Raw genomic sequence first — 23,384 nt, forward strand, 5'->3', positions numbered from 1 at the left:
CCTTTGACTTATAGGAGCACACACACACACTCACTGTAAGAGCTTTTGACTTACAAGAGTATATGCCAGTTGTGTTTTCTCGATACCTCTGTAAGAGTCCTCTGACTTACAGAATAGCATTATAGCTAAGTATCCCAGAAAAGCACTCTCAGTGGTCGTACCACCATCTATCTGACTGCCTTCATGCAGCAGATCATCACATAATCATTCTCATTATCATCATTCATTATCATTCTCATTATTCATCATCACTTTCACATTCTTATGTAGTACCTCTTTCTTTCTCTGTATCTCTTTACTCTGTTTTAATTATTCTGTTCTCTGCATCCCTTTTCTCTTCTCTAATTACTCTTTTCATCTGTATCTATATTACTCTTTTTCTCTTTATCTCTTTACTTTACTCTGGTTACTCTGTTTTCTGTGTTTCTCTACTCTGCTCTGATTTCTCTGCTTAACGTATGTATTTAAAGTTTATGTAAATTTCGGTATGAATAGTTAGCCTGTTCCAAGTATAGGTTCATTAAGTCTATACTGAAACAGTTTAACTTTTCATATTATACCTAACCCTAGTTGGAACTCAAGTACTAACTAAGTTGCCCTAGTTCGTTTACTAGTCTCTGTTTGTTTTTCTGTCGTTAAAACTTTACAGACTTTTCTTTGGTGTTTATCTTTTCTTTAAATTTTTATCTTTTATTTATCTTTACCTCACTAATATGTTCTTACCACTCCCTAGGTGTTTTATGAAGGTAATTATGAGATTCTGCGCTTAAAGTTGTCTTTCTAAAGCTTTTACAGAAAACTGCCTTTTTCGCATTATTTTATTATTTTTATTAAAATATTAATTTTAATTAAATATTATTATTTAATATTTTATTATTATTTATTATTTTATTAATATATTTTCGAAAATTAACTTACCTTTTACTTTTAACCTTTAAAATTTACTTTTTACCACCCGTAACTTTTAATATTTCTACTTTTACCACCCTAACTTTCAGAAATTACCAAATAACCCCTCAAACACCAAAATAATTACTTCCTTGCCCTTTTATGAATCAAAAAGGTGTTCTTCATTGTTCTTCACCACACTCAAAGTGTTCTTCATGTTCTTCATAAATTCTTCAGATTCTTTCTCTGTTTTTACCCGTTTTTCAGCCTTTTCAGCAACCGATTTTTACCATAATTCAAAATAAAATTGCAGCCACTAAAACCCCATCTTTTCTACATGATTTCAACACAAATTGAACCTCAATTTAAGCTTAGGGTTTCGTTTTTCCAGCTTCCCAAGAACATGAACTTTAAAGCTTGAATTTCATCAAATTTCATCAAAATTTCACCAAATTTTCACCAAGAATCAATCATATATGCAACCAATTTTTAGCACAGCCAAATCATACAACATTCACACAACTCAAACACAAATAATCAAGATTAATTTCGTGACACCCTACCTTGATTTGCTGCTCCAAATCCGGTTACTCTTTGAAGTGTTCTTAAAGCACTTTTTCCTCCTAAAACACATCAAGAACAACTTTAAATCCACAAACTCTCAACTGACCAAATCTCCCTCAGCATGTTAGGAAGAGATATCTCACCTTAGAATTGCTGGAAATTCATGTTTCTTGGCCCTCAAGTCAAGTTAAGCACGATTCCGAAGGAAGAACATCAAGAAAACACATGTTTTGCATGGTTTTCCTTGAAAACCGAATTGAAATGGGAGGGAGACAGACATCTCACCTTATTTCCAGCATTGATAAATCACATGGTTATGTAGAGGAAGAAGAGAGGATCATTTTGGTGAAAACAGAGTTTTGATTTGAGTTTTAGTTCAGAAGAAATCAAGCTTTGAAGATTAAGTGTTCATAAAAGTTTTCTCTCTTTTCTCTCCTTTCAATTTCGGCCAAAATGATGAAATGAGACAGCCTTGGAGGTCTTGGGGGTGTAAGGTGAGTTGTGATTGGTTGGCTTGGAGGTGGATTAAAATAATATTAAAATATCTCAGGTGTATAACTACTAAAACTAGGTGTATGGAAACACTTGTAAAAACATCTCTAAAAATTATTTTCTGAGCTGCTTGCATAAATGACACTAGTAACATATTTATTATGAGAATAAAACATGTATAATGAGGCCTTAGCATTGCTAAAGTCATCAGAGAGTGCTGGTGCTAAGCTGCACCAGTAAACCGTAAACCCGGTTAAACCGATTTTCTATTTTTAACAAAAATAGACCAGGTAACCTTATAATATCATTCAAGCATGTTCTAATACTAATATAATGATAATATTATACTATTATCTCTCTCCTCTCATGAATCGAGTCCGGTTCGTCAAACAGAGACTATTTACGAAAATCAGAATCAAAACTGCCAACCGATACCGTTCAAAAACTAGGTTCTTCCCGATTGTATTATCAAGCTTGCCTCAGAGGAGGTTCTAGCTTAAGGATGACATAATGATAATGAGGATTGAGATGCTTGATGATATAACAGAGGTGTTTCCTTTACTGATCTTCCGGAAAAACCCATACTTTCAGAAAAGATCTCATATACTCGAAAATCAGGGTTGTTACAATAGTAAAATGCTAAGGTTGGCGTGCCACGCCTTCGATACCAAGTGGCACGCCCAGTCCTTGCTTTTGGTCCTTTGTGCATTGGTGTGGCACGCCTGGTTGCTTAAGTGGCACGCCCAGTCTTCAATTGCCTTCAGCCCCTTCTTTGGATTGTTGTACCAGCGTGCCACGCCATGCTGCTCAAGTGGCACGCCCATGGATTTGTGAACTCTTCAAGCTTGGCGTGCCACACCTAGGTTTTCAAGTGGCACGCCCAAGTGACTTCTTGGGGCTGGCGTGCCACGCCTTCGACACCAAGTGGCACGCCATAGTGAAGGTTCTTCTTGGAATAGTAAGTTGGCATGCCACGCCCCTTTGCTCAAGTGGCACGCCTATAGTAGTTGATGGGTCAGGCGTGCCACGCCCAGTCTCTGGCGTGCCACGCCCACATGCATGCTTGAACTTCTTCTCTGGACTTTAGTATTGGCCTGCCACGCCCAGCTCCTGGAGTGCCACGCCAGTGCATTTTTGTGGCGTTTGCTTCAAGTGGCACACCAGTTTCACACGCCCAGCTTCTTGTTTGTCTTCCACCCAATTTTTGATGCTTTTCTCACCTGAAATTCAGCACAACTCATCTCAAAGTGGTGTACCATAATATTCATCAAATAATGCATGAATTGTACTGATCAAATGAGATTTATACTCTTTTATGGTCTTCTTTATGCAAGAAAGAAGGGTAGATGATGCAAGTCATCAGACACCTTTTGTGTTGGTTATCCACTTAGTTCCAGGGAGGCATATATCCTCTAGAACTTGGTCTAACCCTTTATCTACTCTCACCATTCTCCTATTAAAGGATTCTGGATCATCTTGTAGTTGAGGTATGTTGAAGACCTCTCTTATTTTGTCAAGGTGGAAGTAAATAATCCTCCCTCTGACCATAGTTCGAAAGGTATGGAAGGTGGTTCCAGTCATTATCTTCTTATCCGTCAGCCACAGATTTGAGTAGAATTCCTGAACCATGTTTCTTCCCACCTTTGTCTCAGGATTAGCTAGAATTTCCCAGCTTCTGTTTCGAATCTGCTATTGGATCTCTGGATATTCATCTTCTTTCAGATCGAATTTAACTTCCGGGATCACTGACCTTAGACCCATTATTTTGTGGTAATGGTCTGCATGTTCTTTGGTTAAGAACCTCTCTTGATTCCAAAGTGGCTTTGGAGTATTTTCTTTCTTGCCTCTTGAAGTGGTTTGTTTCCCCTTAGGAGCCATGATCTTAATGAGTCTTAGCTCAGTGGTCACGGAAAGACACACCACACTTAGAGGTTTGCTTGTCCTCAAGCAAAAAAAAGGAAAGGAGAGGAATAGGAGGAGAGTCAAGTTCGAATGGTGGAGAGATGGGGATGGCTGAACGTGTAATTAAGAGTGGAGGGGTGGGGTTTCAAAAATTTTGAAAAGGATATGATAGAAAGATATGATTGGAAAAAAAATGAATCATGATATGAAAAAGATGAGATTTTAAAATTCAAAAGATATGAAAAAGATATAAAGATATCATGAGTTGGAAAAGATTTGGAAAGGATTTGAGAAGATAATTGAGTTTTTGAAAAGGATTTAGAAAGGATTTAAAAGAAAATTGAAAAGGGATTTAGAAGATTATTGAATTTTTGAAAATTGAATGTAAGTGATGAAAATTTGTAACATGTTTATGTAGAAAATTATGAATTAAAACATGAAAGTTTGAAAAAATTTGAAGTGGAAACGAAATCTCCTCCCCCTACCTTTTCTGGCGTTAAACGCCCAGAATGGTATCCATTCTAGCGTTTAACGCCCATATGTTGGCCATTGTGGGCATTTAACGCCCAGCTAGGTACCCTGGCTGGCGTTAAATGCCAGGAATCTTTTATCACCGGGCATTTTTCTAAACGTCCAGGATGCTGCAAATCTGGCATTAAACGCCCAGAATGGTATCTTTACTGGCGTTTAACACCCAAAATACCCCTTACTGGCATTTTCGTGCCAGTGAGCTCCTTTTCTCTGCTTTATGCTTTGAATCCTTCTGTAACTCTGTGAACTCCTGCAATTGATAATTAACCTTGAAGATAATTTATATCAAACTCCTACAATTATTATTTAAATAACAAATAAACTTTGCTAATGGCTGGGTCGCCTCCCAGCAAGCGCTTCTTTATTGTCTTTAGCTGGACCATTACTGAGCTTTAATCTAGTCTCAGTCTCGAGCATTCTTGCTCAACATTGCCTTCAAGGTAGTGTTTGACTCTCTGTCCATTAACAATGAACATTTTGTCAGAGTCAATATCATGAAGCTCTACATATCCATATGGTGACACACCTGTAATCACATATGGTCCCCTCCACCGGGATTTTAATTTCCCGGGGAATAATCTGAGCCTAGAGTTGAACAACAGAACCTTCTGTCCTGGCTCAAAGACTCTAGATAACAGCTTTTTGTCATGCCACATTTTTGCTTTCTCCTTGTAGAGTTTTGCATTTTCGAAAGCATTGAGTCTGAATTCCTCTAGCTCATTCAACTGGAGCAATCTTTTTTCTCCAGCTAACTTGGCATCAAGGTTTAGGAATCTGGTTGCCCAGTAGGCCTTGTGTTCCAGTTCCACTGGCAGGTGACTGGCTTTTCCATACACAAGCTGGTATGGAGAGGTCCCTATATTTTGAATGCAGTTCTGTATGCCCATAGAGCATCATGCAGACTCCTTGCCCAATCCTTTCTATGGGTACTTACAGTCCATTCCAGTATTCATTTTAGTTCTCTATTTGAGACTTCAGCTTGCCCATTTATCTGTGGATGATATGGAGTTGCCACTTTGTGGCTAATTCCATATCGGACCATAGCAGAGTAAAGCTGTTTATTGTAAAAATGAGTGCCCCTATCACTGATTAGTACTTTAGGCACACCAAACCTGCTGAAGATATGTTTCTGGAGGAACTTCAACACTGTCTTAGTATCATTAGTGGGTGTTGCAATTGCCTCTACCCATTTAGATACATAGTCTACTGCCACCAGAATATAAGTGTTTGAGTATGATGGTGGGAAAGGCCTCATGAAGTCAATACCCCATACATCGAACAACTCAATCTCTAAGATCCCTTGTTGAGGCATGGTATAACCGTGAGCCAGGTTACCAGCTCTTTGACAACTGTCACAGTTATGCACAAACTCTCGGGAATCTCTATAGAGAGTAGGCCAGTAGAAGCCACATTGGAGGACCTTAGTGGTTGTTCGCTCACCTCCGAAATATCCTCCATATTGTGATTCATGGCAGTGCCATAGAATCTTCTGTGCCTCTTCTCTAGGTACGCATCTGCGGATCATTCTGTCTGCATATCTCTTGAAGAGATATGGTTCATCCCACAAGTAGTACTTTGCATCAGAAATTAATTTTTTCGTTTGTTGCCTGCTGTACTCCTTGGGTATGAATCTCAATGCTTTATAGTTTGCAATGTCTGTAAACCATGGTACTTCCTAAATGACAAAGAGTTGCTCATCCGGAAAGGTCTCAGAGATCTCAATAGGAGGGAGGGACGCCCTTGCTACTGGTTCTATCCGGGACAAGTGATCAGCTACCTGGTTCTCTGTCCCTTTTTTGTCTCTTATTTCTATATCAAACTCTTACAGAAGCAACTCCCATCTTATGAGTCTGGGTTTTGAATCCTGCTTCGTGAGTAGATATTTAAGAGTAGCATGGTCAGTGTACACAATCACTTTTGATCCTACTAAATAGGATCTAAACTTGTCAATGGCATAAACCACTACAAGCAGCTCTTTTTCTGTGGTTGTATAATTCCTCTACACGTCATTTAGAACACGGCTGTCATAGTATATGACGTGCAGAAGATTGTCATATCTTTGTCCTAATACTTCACCAATAGCATGATCACTGGCATCACACATTAACTCGAATGGTAATGTCTAGTCTGGTGCAGAAATGACAGGTGCTGTGACCAGCTTAGCCTTCAGAGTCTTGAAGGCCTGCAAACACTCTGTGTCAAAGACAAATGGTGCATCAACAGCTAGCAGATTACTCAGAGGTTTTGTGATTTTTGAAATATCCTTGATAAACCTCCTGTAGAATCCTGCATGTCCCAGAAAGCTTCTGATTGCCTTAACATTGGTAGGTGGTGGTAATTTTTCAATTACCTCTACCTTAGCTTGATCCACCTCTATTCCCTTGTTCGAAATTTTATGCCCAAGGACAATTCCTTCAGTCACCATAAAGTGACATTTTTTCTAGTTTAAAACCAGGTTAGTCTCTTGGCACCTTTTCAGAACAAGTGCTAGATGATCAAGACAGGAGCTGAATGAATCTCCAAATACAGAGAAGTCATCCATGAAGACTTCCAGAAATTTTTCCACTATATCAGAGAAGATAGAGAGCATGCATCTCTGAAAGGTTACAGGTGCATTGCACAAACCAAATGGCATCCTTCTATTGGCAAATACTCCAGATGGACACGTGAATGATGTTTTCTCTTGGTCTTGAAGATCTACTACAATTTGGTTGTAACCTGAATATCCATCCAAAAAGCAGTAGTATTCATGATCTACTAGTCTCTCTAGCATCTGGTCTATGAATGGTAAAGGAAAATGATCCTTTCTGGTGGCTGTATTGAGCCTTCTGTAGTCAATACACATACGCCACCCTGTAACTGTTCTTGTAGGAACTAATTCATTTTTTTCATTATGAATCACTGTCATTCCTCCCTTCTTTGGGAGGACTTGGACAGGGCTCACCCAGGGGCTATCAGAAATAGGATAGATAATCCCAGCCTCTAGTAATTTAGTAACCTCTTTCTGCACCACTTCCTTCATGGTAGGATTTAACCGCCTTTGTGGTTGAACCACTAGCTTAGCGTCATCCTCCAATAGGATCTTGTGCATGCATCTGGCTAGGCTAATTCCCTTGAGGTCACTTATGGACCACCCAAGAGCTGTCTTGTGTGTCCTTAGCACCTGAAGTAGTGCTTTCTCTTCCTGTGGCTCTAAGGCAGAGCTTATGATCACAGGAAAAGTGTCATCCTCTCCCAAAAACGCATATTTTAGGGATGGTGGTAGTGGTTTGAGCTTGGGTTTAGGAGGCCTCTCCTCTTCCTGAGGAGTTTTCAGAGGTTCTTTTGTTTTCTCTGGTTCCTCCAGATCAGGCTGAATATCTTTAAAGATGTCCTCTAGCTCTGATTCAAGACTCTCAGTCATATTGATCTCTTCAACCAAGGAGTCAATAATATCAACGCTCATGCAGTCATTTGATGTGTCTGGATGCTGCATAGCTTTGACAGCATTTAACTTGAACTCATCCTCATTGACTCTCAGGGTCACTTCCCCTTTTTGTACATCAATGAGAGTTCGTCCAGTTGCTAGGAAGGGTCTTCCTAGAATGAGAGTTGCACTCTTGTGCTCCTCCATTTCCAGCACTACAAAATCAGTGGAAAAGGCAAATGGCCCAACCTTGACAATCATGTCCTCAATTAATCCTGATGGATATTTAATGGAGCCATCAGCAAGTTGGAGGCATATTCGGGTTGGTTTGACTTCTTCAGTCAAGCCAAGCTTTTTGATAGTGGATGTAGGTATTAGGTTGATACTTGCTCCAAGGTCACATAGAGCTGTCTTGGTATAAGCACCCTCTAATGTGCATAGTATCATAAAGCTTCCGGGATCTTTAAGCTTCTTTGGTAAGCTTTTCAGAATGATTGCACTGCATTCTTCAGTGAGAAAAACTTTTTCAGTTTCTCTCCAATCCTTCTTATGACTTAAGATCTCTTTCATGAACTTAGCATAAGAGGGTATTTGCTCAAGTGCCTCTGCAAACGGGATCTTTATTTCAAGAGTCCTAAGATAGTCTACAAAGTGGGCAAATTGTTTATCCTGTTCCGCTTGGCGGAGTTTCTGAGGATAAGGCATCTTGGCTTTGTATTCCTCAACCTTAGTTGCTGCAGGTTTATTTCCTACAGGGGTGGTTAGAGAAGCCTTCTTAGGAGGGTTACAGTCAGCACTTGCAGGTGTCTGATTCCTCATTGGCGTTTAAACGCTAGGATTAGGGGTTGGATGGGCGTTTAACGCCAATTTTTTACCCTTTTTTGGCGTTTGAACGCCAGAACTGAGCAAGGAATGGGCGTTTAACGCCAGTTTTTCACCCCTTTCTGGTGTTTGAACACCAATGATGGGCATCCACGGGGCGTTTGACGCCAATTTTCCACCCTTTTCTGGCATTTAAATGCCAGAAGTATTCCTCTCTGGGCTCTTACTGTCCTTAGAGGGATTTTGAGCAGTGGTTTGGTCATCCTCTGTCAGTTGTTCCTTTCTTGGCTTTCTGCTACGTTGAGCTGAATTATTCAATGTCTTTCCACTCCTTAATTGAATAGCTTGGCATTCTTCTGTTATCTATTTAGATAGCTGTTGTCTTGCCTGATCCAATTGTGCTTCCATATTTTGGTTAGCATTTTTAGTGTCTCGGAGCATCTCCTTGAATTCTGCAAACAGTTTTGTTATAGCAAGCAATTGTTGATTGAGTTCAGCAACTTGTTCTTGAGGGATAAGTTCAGTGGATACTGCTTTAGCCTCTTCTTTCGGGGAGGACTCACTGCTTAAGTACAGATGCTGATTTCTAGCAACTGTATCAATGAGCTCTTGAGCCTCTTCAATTGTCTTTCTCATGTGTATAGATCCACCAGCTGAGTGATCTAGAGATATTTGAGCTTTTTTTATAAGCCCGTAGTAGAAGATGTCTAACTGCACCCACTCTGAAAATATTTCGGAGGGACATTTTCTTAGCATCCCTCTGTACCTCTCCCAGGCATTATAAAGGGATTCATCATCCTCTAGTTTAAAGCCTTGGATGTCCAGCCTTAGCTGTGTCATCCTTTTTGGAGGGAAATATTGATTCAAGAATTTGTCTGATAACTGTTTCCATGTTCTTATGCTTGCTGTGGGTTGGTTATTTAACCACCTCTTAACTTGATCTTTTACAGCAAATGGAAACAGTAATAATCTGTAGACATTCTGATCTACTTCCTTGACACGTACCGTGTCAGCAATTTGCAAGAACTGTGCCAGAAACTCAGTAGGTTCTTCCTGTGGAAGACCGGAATACTGGCAATTTTGCTGCACCATGATAATGAGCTGAGGATTTAGCTCAAAGCTACTTGCTTTGATGGGAGGTATATAGATACTACTCCCATATGCAGCAGTAATGGGGTTAGCATATGACCCCAGAGTTCTTCTGGACTGTTCATTTCCACTTAGATCCATAATGGAGAAAGGGAGATGATGTGGATTGCAAATAAATTATTTTTTTATTTTTATTTTATTTAATTAAAAACAACCGAATAAATAAATAAAGAAAAATAAAATAAAATAATTAGACAATAAAAGTTTTGAAAAAGATATGATTTTAAAATTTTGACCAAATCAACCTAATGAATTCGAAAATTATGAGCAATTAAAGGAAAAGATATTTCTTCCTTTTTTTTTTGAATTTTATAAGGAAAGAGAAAAACAACAGAATGACACCAAACTTAGAATTTTTAGATCAAAACAAAGAAAACAAACAAGAAAACTTTGAATATTAATAATTCAAAAAAAATAAACCGTAGTTGTCCAAACTCGAACAATCTCCGGCAACGGCGCCAAAAACTTGGTGCACGAAATCACAATCACACTTTTGCAATTCCGCACAACTAACCAGCAAGTGCACTAGGTCATCCAAGTAATACCTTACGTGAGTAAGGGTCGATCCCACGGAGATTGTCGGTTTAAAGCAGGTGATAAACCACTATTTTATGGTTTATCTTGTGCTCAATTGAGTGGTTTTTATCAACTCTTTACCCACTTATTCATACTATTTGCATGGTTTTACATTTGCCTTCCTAATTATGTGCTTTGATTGAAAACATGCTTCTTTCGCCTTAAGTTCCCTATGTTTAATCCTCTCTTATTACCATTAGATGCCTTGATATTTGTGTTATGTGATTTCAGAGATTACAGGGCAGGAATGGCTCAGAGGATGGAAAGGCAGTATGCAAAAGTGGAAGGAATACAAGAAGTTGGAGAAATTGCTAAGCTGTCCAGCCTGACCTCTTCGCACTCAAACGGCTATAACTTTAGCTATAAAGGTCCAAATGATGCGGTTCCAGTTGCGTTGGAAAGCTAACGTCTGGGGCTTCAATTTGATATATAATTTGCCATCGCTGCCCCGATGTTAAGTGATGCGAACGCGTGAATGACGCGCAGCGTCGCATCTGCAAACTTCAATCCACGCCACCGCGTGGACGACGCCTCCGCGTCACCTTCCCGCGACCTGAACGTAACAGAAATTGCTGGGAGCAATTTCTGGGCTGTTTTTGACCCAGTTTTCAGCCCAGAACTCACATATTAGAGGCTATAAAGTGGGGGAATGCATCCATTCATAATCAAGCTTTCACATTCACAATTTTAGGAGTAGATGTAGCTTTTAAAGAGAGAGGTTCTCTCCTCTCTCTTAGGATTTAGTTTTAGAATTTAGGATTATTTCTTCTTCATCACAGATTCAATGTTCCTTTTATTTATTTTTCTAATTTAATTTATGAACTCTTCCATGTTACATTTGATATCTTTATTAGTGCTAATTGAGGTATTTCATAATTATGATTGCTTTCTTTTATTTATATAAATAATTTAGATTTTTCCCTTTTGGCTTTGGTTGAGTCATTGGAGACGCTTGAGTTATCAAACTCATGCTTGATTGAAAATTGGAATTCTTCCAGAATTAATTCGGGATCCAATAACTCTAACTTTTCCCAAGGAAAGACTAGGACTTGAGGATCAGAATTAATTCATCCACTTAACTTACCTTCAGAGTTAGAGGTTAACAAAGTGGGAGAAAAATCTAATTCTCATTCCAATTGATAAGGATAGACAGGATAGGACTTCCAGTTTTCATAACTTGCCAAGAGTATATTTTATAGTTATTTATTTTATTCTTATTATCATTCAACATACTGCTTCCTTACTTTCAAAACCCCAAATTTACAAGACTCACAACCAATAATAAGAACATACCTCCCTGCAATTCCTTGAGAAGACGACCTGAGGTATAAATACTCGATTATCAATTTTAAAACGGGGTTTGTTACTTGTGACAACCAAAACATTTGTACGAAGGGATTTCTGTTGGTTTAGAATCTATATCTACAACGCGACTATTTTTATAAAATTCTTTACTAGCAAAAATCCTAACGTCAAAATGGCGCCGTTGCCGGGGAATTGCAAACGTGTGCCTTATTATTGGTTATTATAAATATTTGCTTTTTACTTGTTTATTTGTTTTTATTTTTACTTTTTCGTAAATTAAGAGGTTATTGGTTTTTATTTAGTTATTAAAAATTTTTCAAAAAAAATTTGTTCTTGGTGTTCATCTTGATCTTCAAGTTGTTCTTCGCGTTCATCTTGACCTTCAAGTTGTTCTTAGTTGTTTCCTTCGTTTTGATCTAAAAATTTTCAGTTTGGTGTCATTTTATTGTTTTTATCTTTCCTCATTAAAATTCAAAAATTCAAAATTTAAATTTCAAAATTTCAAATTTCAGTTTTCAAAACTCAAATTTAAAAATTTAAAATTCAAATCTCAAATTTCAAAATTTAAAATTTCAAAATTCAAATCTTTTTAAAAAAAAAATCATATCTTTTTCAAAATCTTATCTTACCTTATTTCAAAAATCAAATTTCAAAATTCAATATTTAAATTTCAAATTTCAAATTTCAATTTTCAAAATTCAAATTTAAAAATTTAAAATTCCTATTTCAAAATTCAAAATTTAAAATTTCAAAATTCAAATTTCAAAAATTTAAAATTCAAAATTTCAAAAATTCAAATTTCAAATTTTAAATAACCTTTTAATTTAAATTTGTTTTTATTTTATATTTTTTAATTTTTATTTGCTATTATGAGTTCTCACCCCCATCGCTATGAGTCTGGTTACAATTATGTTGCAGGAAGAAGAAATTACAATGAGAACAGGCATCAAGGTTGGAACAATCAAAGATGGGAGGAGCCACAAGGATTTGATCAACCCTCATGGCAACAACCACCTCCAATGGACTATCAACAACCACCACCATATGCCTATAAACCCTTTCCTCAACATGACTTTGGACCACCATACTCACAAGCCCCTTTTCACCATTTACCTCCATATGACCCTAACCCACATCCACCATACCAACCACCCCATGAACCGAATGAGCCATACATAGATCCACCCCAACCTCTATTGGATAACAATACACTCATCTCTAACATTATTGGTCTCACCTTTACACTCCAAAATCTTATATCCCGCATGAACCAACCCTCTACCTCCAATATTCAACCCTCAAGCTCTAGTGCACTTCCTTTTCAACCACATAATGATCTTTTCATCCCATCACCACCCTCCATGGAAGAGCACCCACATCCATCAATCCAAGAGCAAGATGATACCAATTATGCTATTGATATATAACAGGAAAGAAGGAATCATCTTCGCGAATCCATACTTCATAAAGAGCTGGAGGAGGCCCTACGGGTAAGGGTAGGAGAGACGCTTGAAGATGAAGGAGTAGTTGAAAGGAATTGTCATGGAAAGAAAATCATCGAGGATGAGTATGATTTTATACTTAAACAACTGGACAAAGCAGCAATTATTAAAAAGGAAGAAGTGGTTGCAAACTTAAGAGATGTTGTACCTCAATTGGAAAGTCCAGTCACAAAGCCTCCTTCCACGGTGTTTGATGTTGATGTTGATGTTGAGGAGAGTGTACAACCTCCAAGGCATACCATGGTTGAAGACTTGGAAGAGGTTGATCAAGAAATGGAGACTAAAGAAGCAGAAGCACAGCCTCCCATGCCCTTGGTGAGTAATGAAGAAGAGATTGAATTGGAAGAAAGCTACCAAGAGGAAGAGGTTGAAATTAAAGAAGTTTGCAAAGAGGTGGAAATTGTCAAAGAGCACAAGGGAGTGGAGCTTGAAATCACCTTGCCAAAGTTATTGGAGACCCCTCCCCCTAAGTTGCCATCATCCTTCACAACATTCAAGTGGGTAAAATTCATATCCCTTAGCATTCTAATCCCACTTGAATATGGGCTACTAGAGACGGATGGTCAACTTAGAGCTCTTTGTGGCATTAAGAGTAAGAGGAAGATGACCAGTAGTAAGAATTGTCCTGCAAGGTTCATTATGGTTTGAAGCTTTAAGTTTAAACGCAAAGGTTGGCGTAGAGCTCGATTGAATGGGTCTAGGAAGTTGTTTGGACGCCTCAGTAAGGATTCTAAAGCTGAACCACCCGGATGGAATCATGATAATCAACTTGAAGATGGGTGTTGAATCAAGATTTGGGATCCCGGAGGATATTGGAATCACAAACATTGGTGGAGATTCCTGGATGAGTTCAAGCATAAGCCACCATAACAGGAAGCTCACCAAATGTCCAACTTAAGGACTTTAACTAAAAGTGCTAGGTGGGAGATAACCCACCATGGTATGATCGTTCCTTTTTCTTCAATTTTGATTTTATTTCATTTTGTTTGTTTTTGAGTTTTATATTATTCTATTTTCACTGAACCTGGAATTATTCATAGCATCCACATTATCATTGCATTTTGCATCTGCATATTGAATAAAAAAAAAGCACGCACGCGACGCGGCAGCATCGCTGACGCGTCCGCGTCACCAGTGCGTTTGGAAAAAAAGAAAAGTGAACAGAGAGTCACGCGAGAGCGTGGCTGGAGGCGTGCCTGTGGCACAAATTGATCCACACGACCGCATCGCTGACGCATCCGCGTCATGTGGGAAAAATGCCTCCCACGCGTCCGCGTGACCCACGCGAACGCGTGGCTTTGTGAAATCGACGTAAAAGGGTGTAAGGCAGTAAGTTGGGCCGGAGTGGGGCTGGAACCATGCTAGAAGCACAAGCCCTCTCACGCAAACGCGTGCCCCATGCATCCCCGTCATATTGGAAATAAGGCCATTCACGCGATCGCGTCAACCACGCGTCCGCGTCACCCAGATTTTTGGCAAAAATGCATTTCAAACGGAAAGTTGTGCGAATGCGAGGATGCACTTGCGCCACTAGCACAAATCGAGTCACGCGATCGCGTGACCCACGCGTCCGCGTCACCTAACCTTATCGCGTACCATGCGACCACGTCACTCACGCGTCCGCGTCGCCTGCGCCACACAACTTATCCAGATCAGCGCTAATTATCTTATCTTTTCCTTTCTAATCCTAATTTCTTCTATCTTTTCTTCTTTCTTACTTTATTTCTTTCACTTCTCATTCTTCTTATCTTTCTTTTTATTTTACTTAATTTAATTGCATATTTCATTCATTTCATTTTAATTTTGTGCATATTTTTATTTTCTTTTCTAAATTTATTATTTTTCCATTGGTGTTCAAATGTTCTTATTCAACTGTTACATCTTTTCTGGTATTTTCTTGGTGCTTAGTGACTTGTTTAATTCTGATTAAGTAATATTATTTCAATCAATGCCAATCTTTTATATCTGTACTACTTTTGCATTGACATGAATTTATATTATCTCTCCTTCCCCACTCTCTTCCCCATTATTGCAAATTTTGCACCATTGGTATGCCATGTGCTTCTATTGTTTTCTCACGTACATGTTGAAGCTTCCATGTAAATGAGACCCTTATTATTTGGCATTAACACCCATATTTTATTTATGTTCTTATCTTTATTTCTGAGTTACTTTCCTTCTTTTTCTCTTCTTTCAGGATGGCCACCGAGGAAGGGAAAGGGAAAGCTTCTAACTGGGGAGACAGGCAAGTCAATCTGCACAATCTATAGAGAAAGACATCAGTTGGAGCAGCCCGTCCACTTGTACATCTTAGCATGCACCGAGGACGATGCAATCTTTAAGTGTGGGGAGGTCGATACCGATCTCCATGGGTTAGCTATTTTCTTCTTTTCAACACCATTGTTTTATTTTCTTTGTTTGTTCATTGTTGCATTTGCATGGTTAATTGCATGTTTATTTGATTTTGTGCATTTAGTTACTACTTGGATGAAGTAATATTTTCTTTTTCAAGAATTTTTTATAATATTTCACTAATTTAAATTGAAAAATTTTTATGTTAAAACTTGTTTGAAGTTGTATTTGGAACATGGTTTTTGAGCCAAAGAACACACAACTTGTGAGATTTTGAGCTTACTTACATGGTGACATTATTTAACCATAAATGTTTTTCTTGTGTGTTTTCTTCTCTATAATTGCAATCTTTGCTTTGTTCCATTCTATAAAGGGAATGTGTTATATTTTTAATTTGATAAAATATTTGGAATTTGGGTACCTACTCATGTGAGACTAGAAAAATTAAAAATCCATGTGCATTGATAAGTTATGTTTATTTTTCTAATTAAAAAAAAAGCGAAAGAGAAAAAGAAAAGAAAAAGAGCAAATTAAATAAGGGGACAAAATTACCCCAATGTTAAATTAATGAAAAAAATCAATGCATATGTGATAAAATTAAAGAAAAGTTGATACATGAGTATGTGATACAAAAGTGAGAATTTTGGGTAGCTACGCATGAATTAGAATTATATAGAGAATATGTATGTTAGGTGAAAGCTTAGGTTAATTAAAGATTCAATTTATAGCTCACTTAACCATATATATATACCCTCACCCTTACCTTAGCCCCATTACAACCTTGAAAAGACCTCATGATATTTGCATTGGTACATTAAATATTTGTTGATTGGTTAGATGAAGAACAAAGTTTAGAAATCATGATTAGAGAAGAGTAGAGTGAATTACCCTATACACTTGAGTGATTAGAGTGCATATACACTACCAGCAGTAAGGGTTCAATGCTTAATTCTATGTTCCCTACTTTTATAAGATATCTTCCTACAAGTTTATTTGTCTTTTATTGTATGATTTAGATTAGTGGGATTTGATTTATATTTGTCTTGAAAAGTTTATTTACTTTTAACCAAGTAGGTAGAAACATTTTGCATTTAGTTGCATTCATAGGTTGCATTTCACACATTCTACCATTCCTCTTCACCCTTTATAGTTTCTCTTGAGCTTAGCATGAGGACACGCTAATGGTTTAAGTATGGGGAGGTTGATAAACCACTATTTCATGGTTTATCTTATGCTCAATTGAGTGGTTTTTATCAACTCTTTACCCACTTATTCATACTATTTGCATGGTTTTACATTTGCCTTCCTAATTATGTACTTTGATTGAAAACATGCTTCTTTGGCCTTAAGTTCCCTATGTTTAATCCTCTCTTATTACCATTAGATGCCTTGATATGTGTGTTAAGTGATTTCAGAGATTACAGGGCAGGAATGGCTCAGAGGATGGAAAGGAAGCATGCAAAAGTGGAAGGAATACAAGAAGTTGGAGAAATTGCTAAGCTGTCCAGGCTGACCTCTTCGCACTCAAATGGCTATAACTTTAGCTATAGAGGTCCAAATGATGCGGTTCTAGTTGCGTTGGAAAGATAACGTCCGGGGCTTCAATTTGATATATAATTTGCCATAGCTGCCCCAACGTTAGACGATGCGAACGCGTGAATGACGCGCCCGCATTGCATCTACGAACTTCAATCCACGCCACCGCGTGGAGGACGCCTCCGCGTCACCTTCCCACGACCTGAACGTAACAGAAATCGCTGGGAGCAATTTTTGGGCTGTTTTTGACCCAGTTTTTAGCCCAAAACACACAGATTAGAGGCTATAAAGTGGGGGAATGCATCCATTCATAATCAAGCTTTCACATTCACAATTTTAGGAGTAGATTTAATTTTTAAAGAGAGAGGTTCTCTCCTCTCTCTTAGGATTTAGTTTTAGAATTTAGGATTATTTCTTCTTCATTACAGGTTCAATGTTTCTTTTATTTATTTTTCTAATTTAATTTAAGAACTCTTCCATGTTACATTTGATATCTTTATTAGTGCTAATTGAGGTATTTTAGAATTATGATTGCTTTCTTTTATTTATATAAATAATTTAGATTTTTCCCTTTTGGCTTTGGTTGAGTCATTGGAGACGCTTGAGTTATCAAACTCATGGTTGATTGAAAATTGAAATTCTTCCAGAATTAATTCGGGTTCCAATAACTCTAACTTTTCCCAAGGAAAGACTAGGACTTGAGGAATTAGAATTAATTCATCCACTTAACTTACCTTCATAGTTAGAGGTTAACAAAGTGGGAGAAAAATCCAATTCTCATTACAAGTGATAAGGATAGCCAGGATAGGACTTCCAGTTTTCATACCTTGCCAAGAGTATATTTTATAGTTATTTATTTTATTCTTATTATCATTCAACATACTGCTTCCTTACTTTCAAAACCCCCAATTTACAAGACTCATAACCAATAATAAGAACATACCTCCCTGCAATTCCTTGAGAAGACGACCCGAGGTATAAATAATTGGTTATCAATTTTAAAAAGGGGTTTGTTACTTGTGACAACCAAAACGTTTGTACGAAGGGATTTCTGTTGGTTTAGAATCTATATCTACAATGCGACTATTTTTATAAAATTCTTTACTAGCAAAAATCCTAACATCAGCAGGCTATGGTTATTTTGTAAAACTTAGTCAGGATGCTAATAATGATTCTCAGTTTTAATTGGAATGAGTAAAAGAACATGGATTAAATAATACTCGTTATGCAGTAATGGAGAATAGGTTGAGGTTTTGGAGATGCTCGGTCTTCTGAGTCTCTGCTTTCCTACTGTCTTCTTCTTCACGCACGCAAGGCTTCTTCCATGGCAAGCTGTATGTTGGTGGATGACCGTTGTCAATGGCTACCATCCGTCCTCTTAGTGAAAATGGTCCAAATGTGCTGTCACGGCATGGCTAATCATCTGTCGGTTCTCACTTATGTTGGAATAGGATCCATTGATCCTTTTGCACACTGTCACTGCGCCCAACATTCATGAGTTTGAAGCTCATCATAGTCATCCCTTCCCAGATCCTACTCAGAATACCACAGACAAGGTTTAAACTTTCTGGATCTCAAGAATGCTGCCAGTTTATTCTAGCTTATACCACGAAGACTCTAGTCTCACGGATTCGAATTCTCTGTTGTCAGGAGATACAATCGAACTCGTGAACCCGGAACCCAAGAGATACACACTCAATCTAAGGTAGAATGGAAGTGGTTGTCAGGCACGCGTTCATAGGTTGAGAATGATGATGAGTGTCACAGATCATCACATTCATCATGTTGAACTGCGAGTGAATATCTTAGAATAGAAACAAGCGTGATTGAATAGAAAACAGTAGTAATTGCATTAATCCATCAAGACACAGCAGAGCTCCTCACCCCCAACCATGGAGTTTAGAGACTCATGCCATAGAAGATATAAAATTCAGATGTAAAAAATGTCATTAGGTACAAAATGAATCTCTAAAAGTTGTTTTTATAATGAACCAGTGACCTAGGTTTATAGAAAATGAGTAAGCTAAGATAGATAGTGCAGAAATCTACTTCCGGGGCCCACTTGGTGTGTGTTTGGGCTGAGCACTGAAGATTCCATGTACATAGGCTATTCCTGGCATTGAACTCCAGCTTTTGTGCCAGTTTGGGCGTTTAACTCCAACTTTTATGCCAGTTCTGGCGTTTAACGCCAGAAAAGGGTAAGGAGCTGGCGTTTAAACGCCAGTTTGTGCTACCAAATCTTAGGCAAAGTATGCACTATTATATATTGCTGGAAAGCCCAGGATGTTTAATTTCCAACGAAGTTGAGAGTGTGCCAATTGGGCTTTTGTAGCTCCAGAAAATCCATTTCGAGTGTAGGGAGGTCAGAATCCAACAGCATCTGTAGTCTTTTTTCAGCCTCTGAATCAGATTTTTGCTCAGGTCCCTCAATTTCAGCCAGAAAATACCTGAAATCACAGAAAAACACACAAACTCATAGTAAAGTCCAGAAATGTGAATTTTGCTTAAAAACTAATAAAAATATACTAAAAAGTAGCTAAACCCTATTAAAAACTACCTAAAAACAATGCTAAAAAGCGTATAAATTATCCGCTCATCACTCCTCAGCAAGATTCCTTTTGTTAATGGCTTGATTGAGCTTTCTTGATGGATTAGGGGTAGGATTGGTGCTCTTGTTAGTTACCTTCACTTCTTGGATATCAGTACTTGGTGGTTGTGTGATGGTTGGAGCATTATCTTCATCAAAAGCCTTTTGAATTGGTAGTCCAATGAGCCCTTCATCTATGTAATTCTCTGCTTCACTTGAGTATGAGCTTCCTTGATTGTCTTCCTCACTTTCTTGTTCCTTCACTTCCTCCTTTACACTCAACATCTGGTTTAATAGCACTTTTATGGAGGAGGTTTGTTGATCTTCCCAAGATTTCTTCATCTCCTCTTCATATTTTTCAATCACAGATTTAAGTGCTGAGAATCTTTGGTTTAAGGAAGTTTGTGAGGGTTGTGAATGTTCATGTTCCTTTCTCATCTCAAGTGGCTTCTGTAGATATGTAGTCTCGGGTTCAACTACCTCCACAACCTCCTCCTCCATTGAAATTTCACTTGATACAGTAGCCTCTTCATCTTGCTCTTCTACTTCCTCCTTCACATCCACCCAGTGGTCCTCATCTTCCTTGCTTAGTAATTCTTTGTTTCTCCTTGCTTGCTCCAAATATCCATCCATCTTATTTTAGAGGGTTTCTTGTTCTTTCCAAGAGTCTATGGATGTTTGAAGTTATTGTTCAAATGCTAGCTTAAGGGATGAAGGTTGAGAGAAATTTTGTGGGCATGGATGTGTTGTGGTGATGTTTTGAGGGGCGTGGAATGAATTTTGTGAATTTTGGAATGAATTTTATGGTTGGTATGGATCGTGGAGAAAACTTTGTGTTGAGGCATCATCAGGTGATGAAGGATTTTCATATGAGAAACTAGGAGGTGAGGTTGGACAATTTTTCATGAATGAATTGAAGGTTTTCTCAAGTGATGATGGGTCTTGATTAATGGAGTATGACACATTGAGTGCTCTCTGATTTTGATCCTCTCAATCATAACTTGAAGAATTGTGGAATTCATCACAGTATGGATCATCTTGTTGCATTGGGGACAATCTTGCATGAATTTATTGAAAGTACACTCTTGTGAAGATGTCTCTTGATGACACAGTATGGATCACTAAGATCTCTTTGATTTTGACTTTCCCAGCCACAATATGAGTAGTTGTTAGACTCATCACAATCTGGATTATATTGTGTTTCTGGAAAGTGTCCCATTGATGAGGGAAAAACAATTCCACACAAACTCACCAGCAAGTGTACCGGGTCGCATCAAGTAGTAATAACTCACGAGAGTGAGGTCGATCCCACAGGATTGATGGATTGAGCAATTTTAGTTAGGTGATGAATTTAGTTAAGCGAATATTTGATGATTTGAGTGATTTTGATTAACAGAAGCTAAATTGCAAGAAAATGAAAGTGTAGAAGGTAAAATGAGCAGAAAAGTAAAGTGCATAAGAGGTAAATTGCAGTAACTTAAAGTGCAAGAAAGTAAAAGAGATGAAACTTAAATTGCAAGAAAAGTAAATTGTAGAACTTAAAGTGGAAAAATGTAAATTTTCTGAATCTAAATTGCTGAGAAATGTAAATTGCTTTGAAGAACAAAAGGATTTGGGTATTGGGATTCAGAATTAAACTAGAAATTGGAAGCTAAAGTAAATCAGAGAGCTCTGAGATGCAAGAATTCAGATCTGGATCTCAGTAGCAAGAACAAAAATTGAAAATTGCTTCAAGAAACAAAACAGCAAGAAAACTTGAGTCAATTATGAAATTCTTAAGAGAAATTGAAGATCAAAGAAGAGCAATGAGATTAGGAAGCAGATCTAGATCTCAATTACTCTCTTGATCAAGCTGAAAAGAAATTTGCAGAAGAAAATTAAATTGAAAACAGAAGAGAAGATTTAGATCCAATTCTTAGAACAATTGAAAAGAAAAGTGAAGGATGATTCTCAGATCAGGAATCAATGGAGCTCTTCAATCTCAATTCAAAATCCAAGAGCAGATAGTAGAAATTGCAGAAGAAATAAAAATGCAGAAAGAAAACTAGATCCAATTCCCAAATCCCAAATTCAAAACAAATGAAAATTAAAAGTGAGAAAACTGAAATGAGCTAAAGGTCCTTTACAAATCAAACTTAATCCTATTTATACACTTTTTATTTTGGTCTTCAAACTTTGGAGTGGGCCTTTTGAATTTTGGATTTGAAGAAAGATGGGTCCAGTTGGCTTCGGTTTAAGTTGGGTTGGAAGCATGAGTCAGCTCCCAGGGGAGTGCTCCGTTTGGTTTTGTAAACGCTACGTTCACTATTGCCTCCCCTTGTGCCAAGCTCTCTTGCCTTGCAGCTCCTTGTCCATAGCATTCACACTTTGAACGCTACGTTCAAATTGTGAGCGCTACACTTTATTGCTTGCTTTCCTTGGCTTAGAGGCACGAAAAAGGTGAAGAAAGGGAGCGCTACGTTGCCTTTTTCAAATGCTTTCTCTTGGTGAGTCTTCCTCCCAAGGCTTGAAGCTCGAAAACGTTGGCACAAGGGAGCGCTACGTTGCCTTTTCCAAACGCTGCCTTTTGTTTTGCTTTGTGCACACTTGGCTTCTTTGATGCGCTACGTTCAATGTTTTGAACGCTGGCCTTGCTCTCTTGGTGCTTGGCCTTGTGTGCCTTTCTTCCCTTGATTGAGGCACAAAAAAGATAGAGAATGTGAGCGCGGCGTTCACATTTTGGAATGCTACCCTTGGCTTGCCTAGTGCCCAGCTTTGAGTCACGAGAAAGTTGCAACAAGTGAATGTAGCGTTCACATTTCCAAATGCTACCCTTTGTTTGCTTTGTTCCCTTGTGAATGCCACGCTTGAATGTCATGGGCCACGCTTTTAAAAGTGTGGCCTAAGGTATAAAGCGTGCTCCAAGATTCCTCTTTCTTCTTTTCATCATTTCTTCACCTACATGCAACCAAACAACTAATCAAAGTCCCATAAAAATCACTAGATCATTGTATCATTTATAAAATCAATCAATTCTAGCATAAAACCTATGATTTTGTGTAAAATAAATGATGTTTGATTGATTCAATATAATCATGAAAATCCACTCCAATTACTTACTTATCATGCAAGAAAGTGCATAAAACCTAATGAAACTAATGAAAAATGCTTGTAAAACTAGCATAAGATGACTTGTCATCAACCATTTCAACTTATTGTTCACACTCTTGTTGACATGTCCAGACACCATGAGGGTAATGACATAAATCATCTTGTGATTCTGGATCATATCTCATGTGAATTGCTTCAGCATCTATCATTTCTTGGTGATATTTCCAGCCATCATTAGGATAATGACTTGAATCATATTGTGATGGTGGACAATATCCCATGAATTTGTCTTGCTCATCTTGTGGCTCTAAAGCATATCTCCATTGATTGGAGTGCTCAGAATCTGTGATTTCTTGGTGATATTCCCAACCACCATTAGAATAATCAATTGGTGATGGTGGGTGATATTCCAGAAAATTTGTTTGATCCCAACCACACAATTCAAATGGGTTATATGACTGATGCACAAACGAACAATTGTGAGACTTGAGCCTAATTGTGTGGTTACATCATATAACATCTTATTTTCATTCTTGTGTGCATTATTCTCTTTCTATGATTGTAATCCTTGATTTGTTTGACTTTTTATGTCCATTATTTTGTGTATGAATGCACTTATATGATTGAGGCCATTGTTTCAAATAGCTCACTTACCCAAATAGTCTACCTTTTATCATCCATT

At 37.9% G+C, this 23,384-nt stretch overlaps 1 protein-coding gene across 1 annotated transcript in view; it reads right to left on the reverse strand.

The window, feature by feature from the left end:
• The window catches only part of LOC107634455 (transcription factor bHLH77-like), a 44,217-nt gene extending 23,972 nt beyond the window's left edge, over window positions 1-20,245 (reverse strand). The window contains exon 1 of the mRNA XM_088507250.1: window positions 20,093-20,245. Within this exon, the coding sequence (XP_088363376.1) occupies window positions 20,093-20,245 (153 nt within the window). The remainder of the gene's footprint in view (window positions 1-20,092) is intronic.
• Between the last annotated feature and the right edge of the window lie 3,139 nt (window positions 20,246-23,384).

This window comes from Arachis ipaensis, chromosome B3 (genome assembly GCF_059453495.1).
Source record: "Arachis ipaensis isolate K30076 ecotype BB chromosome B3, ASM5945349v1, whole genome shotgun sequence".
NCBI classification, from domain to species: domain Eukaryota; kingdom Viridiplantae; phylum Streptophyta; class Magnoliopsida; order Fabales; family Fabaceae; genus Arachis; species Arachis ipaensis.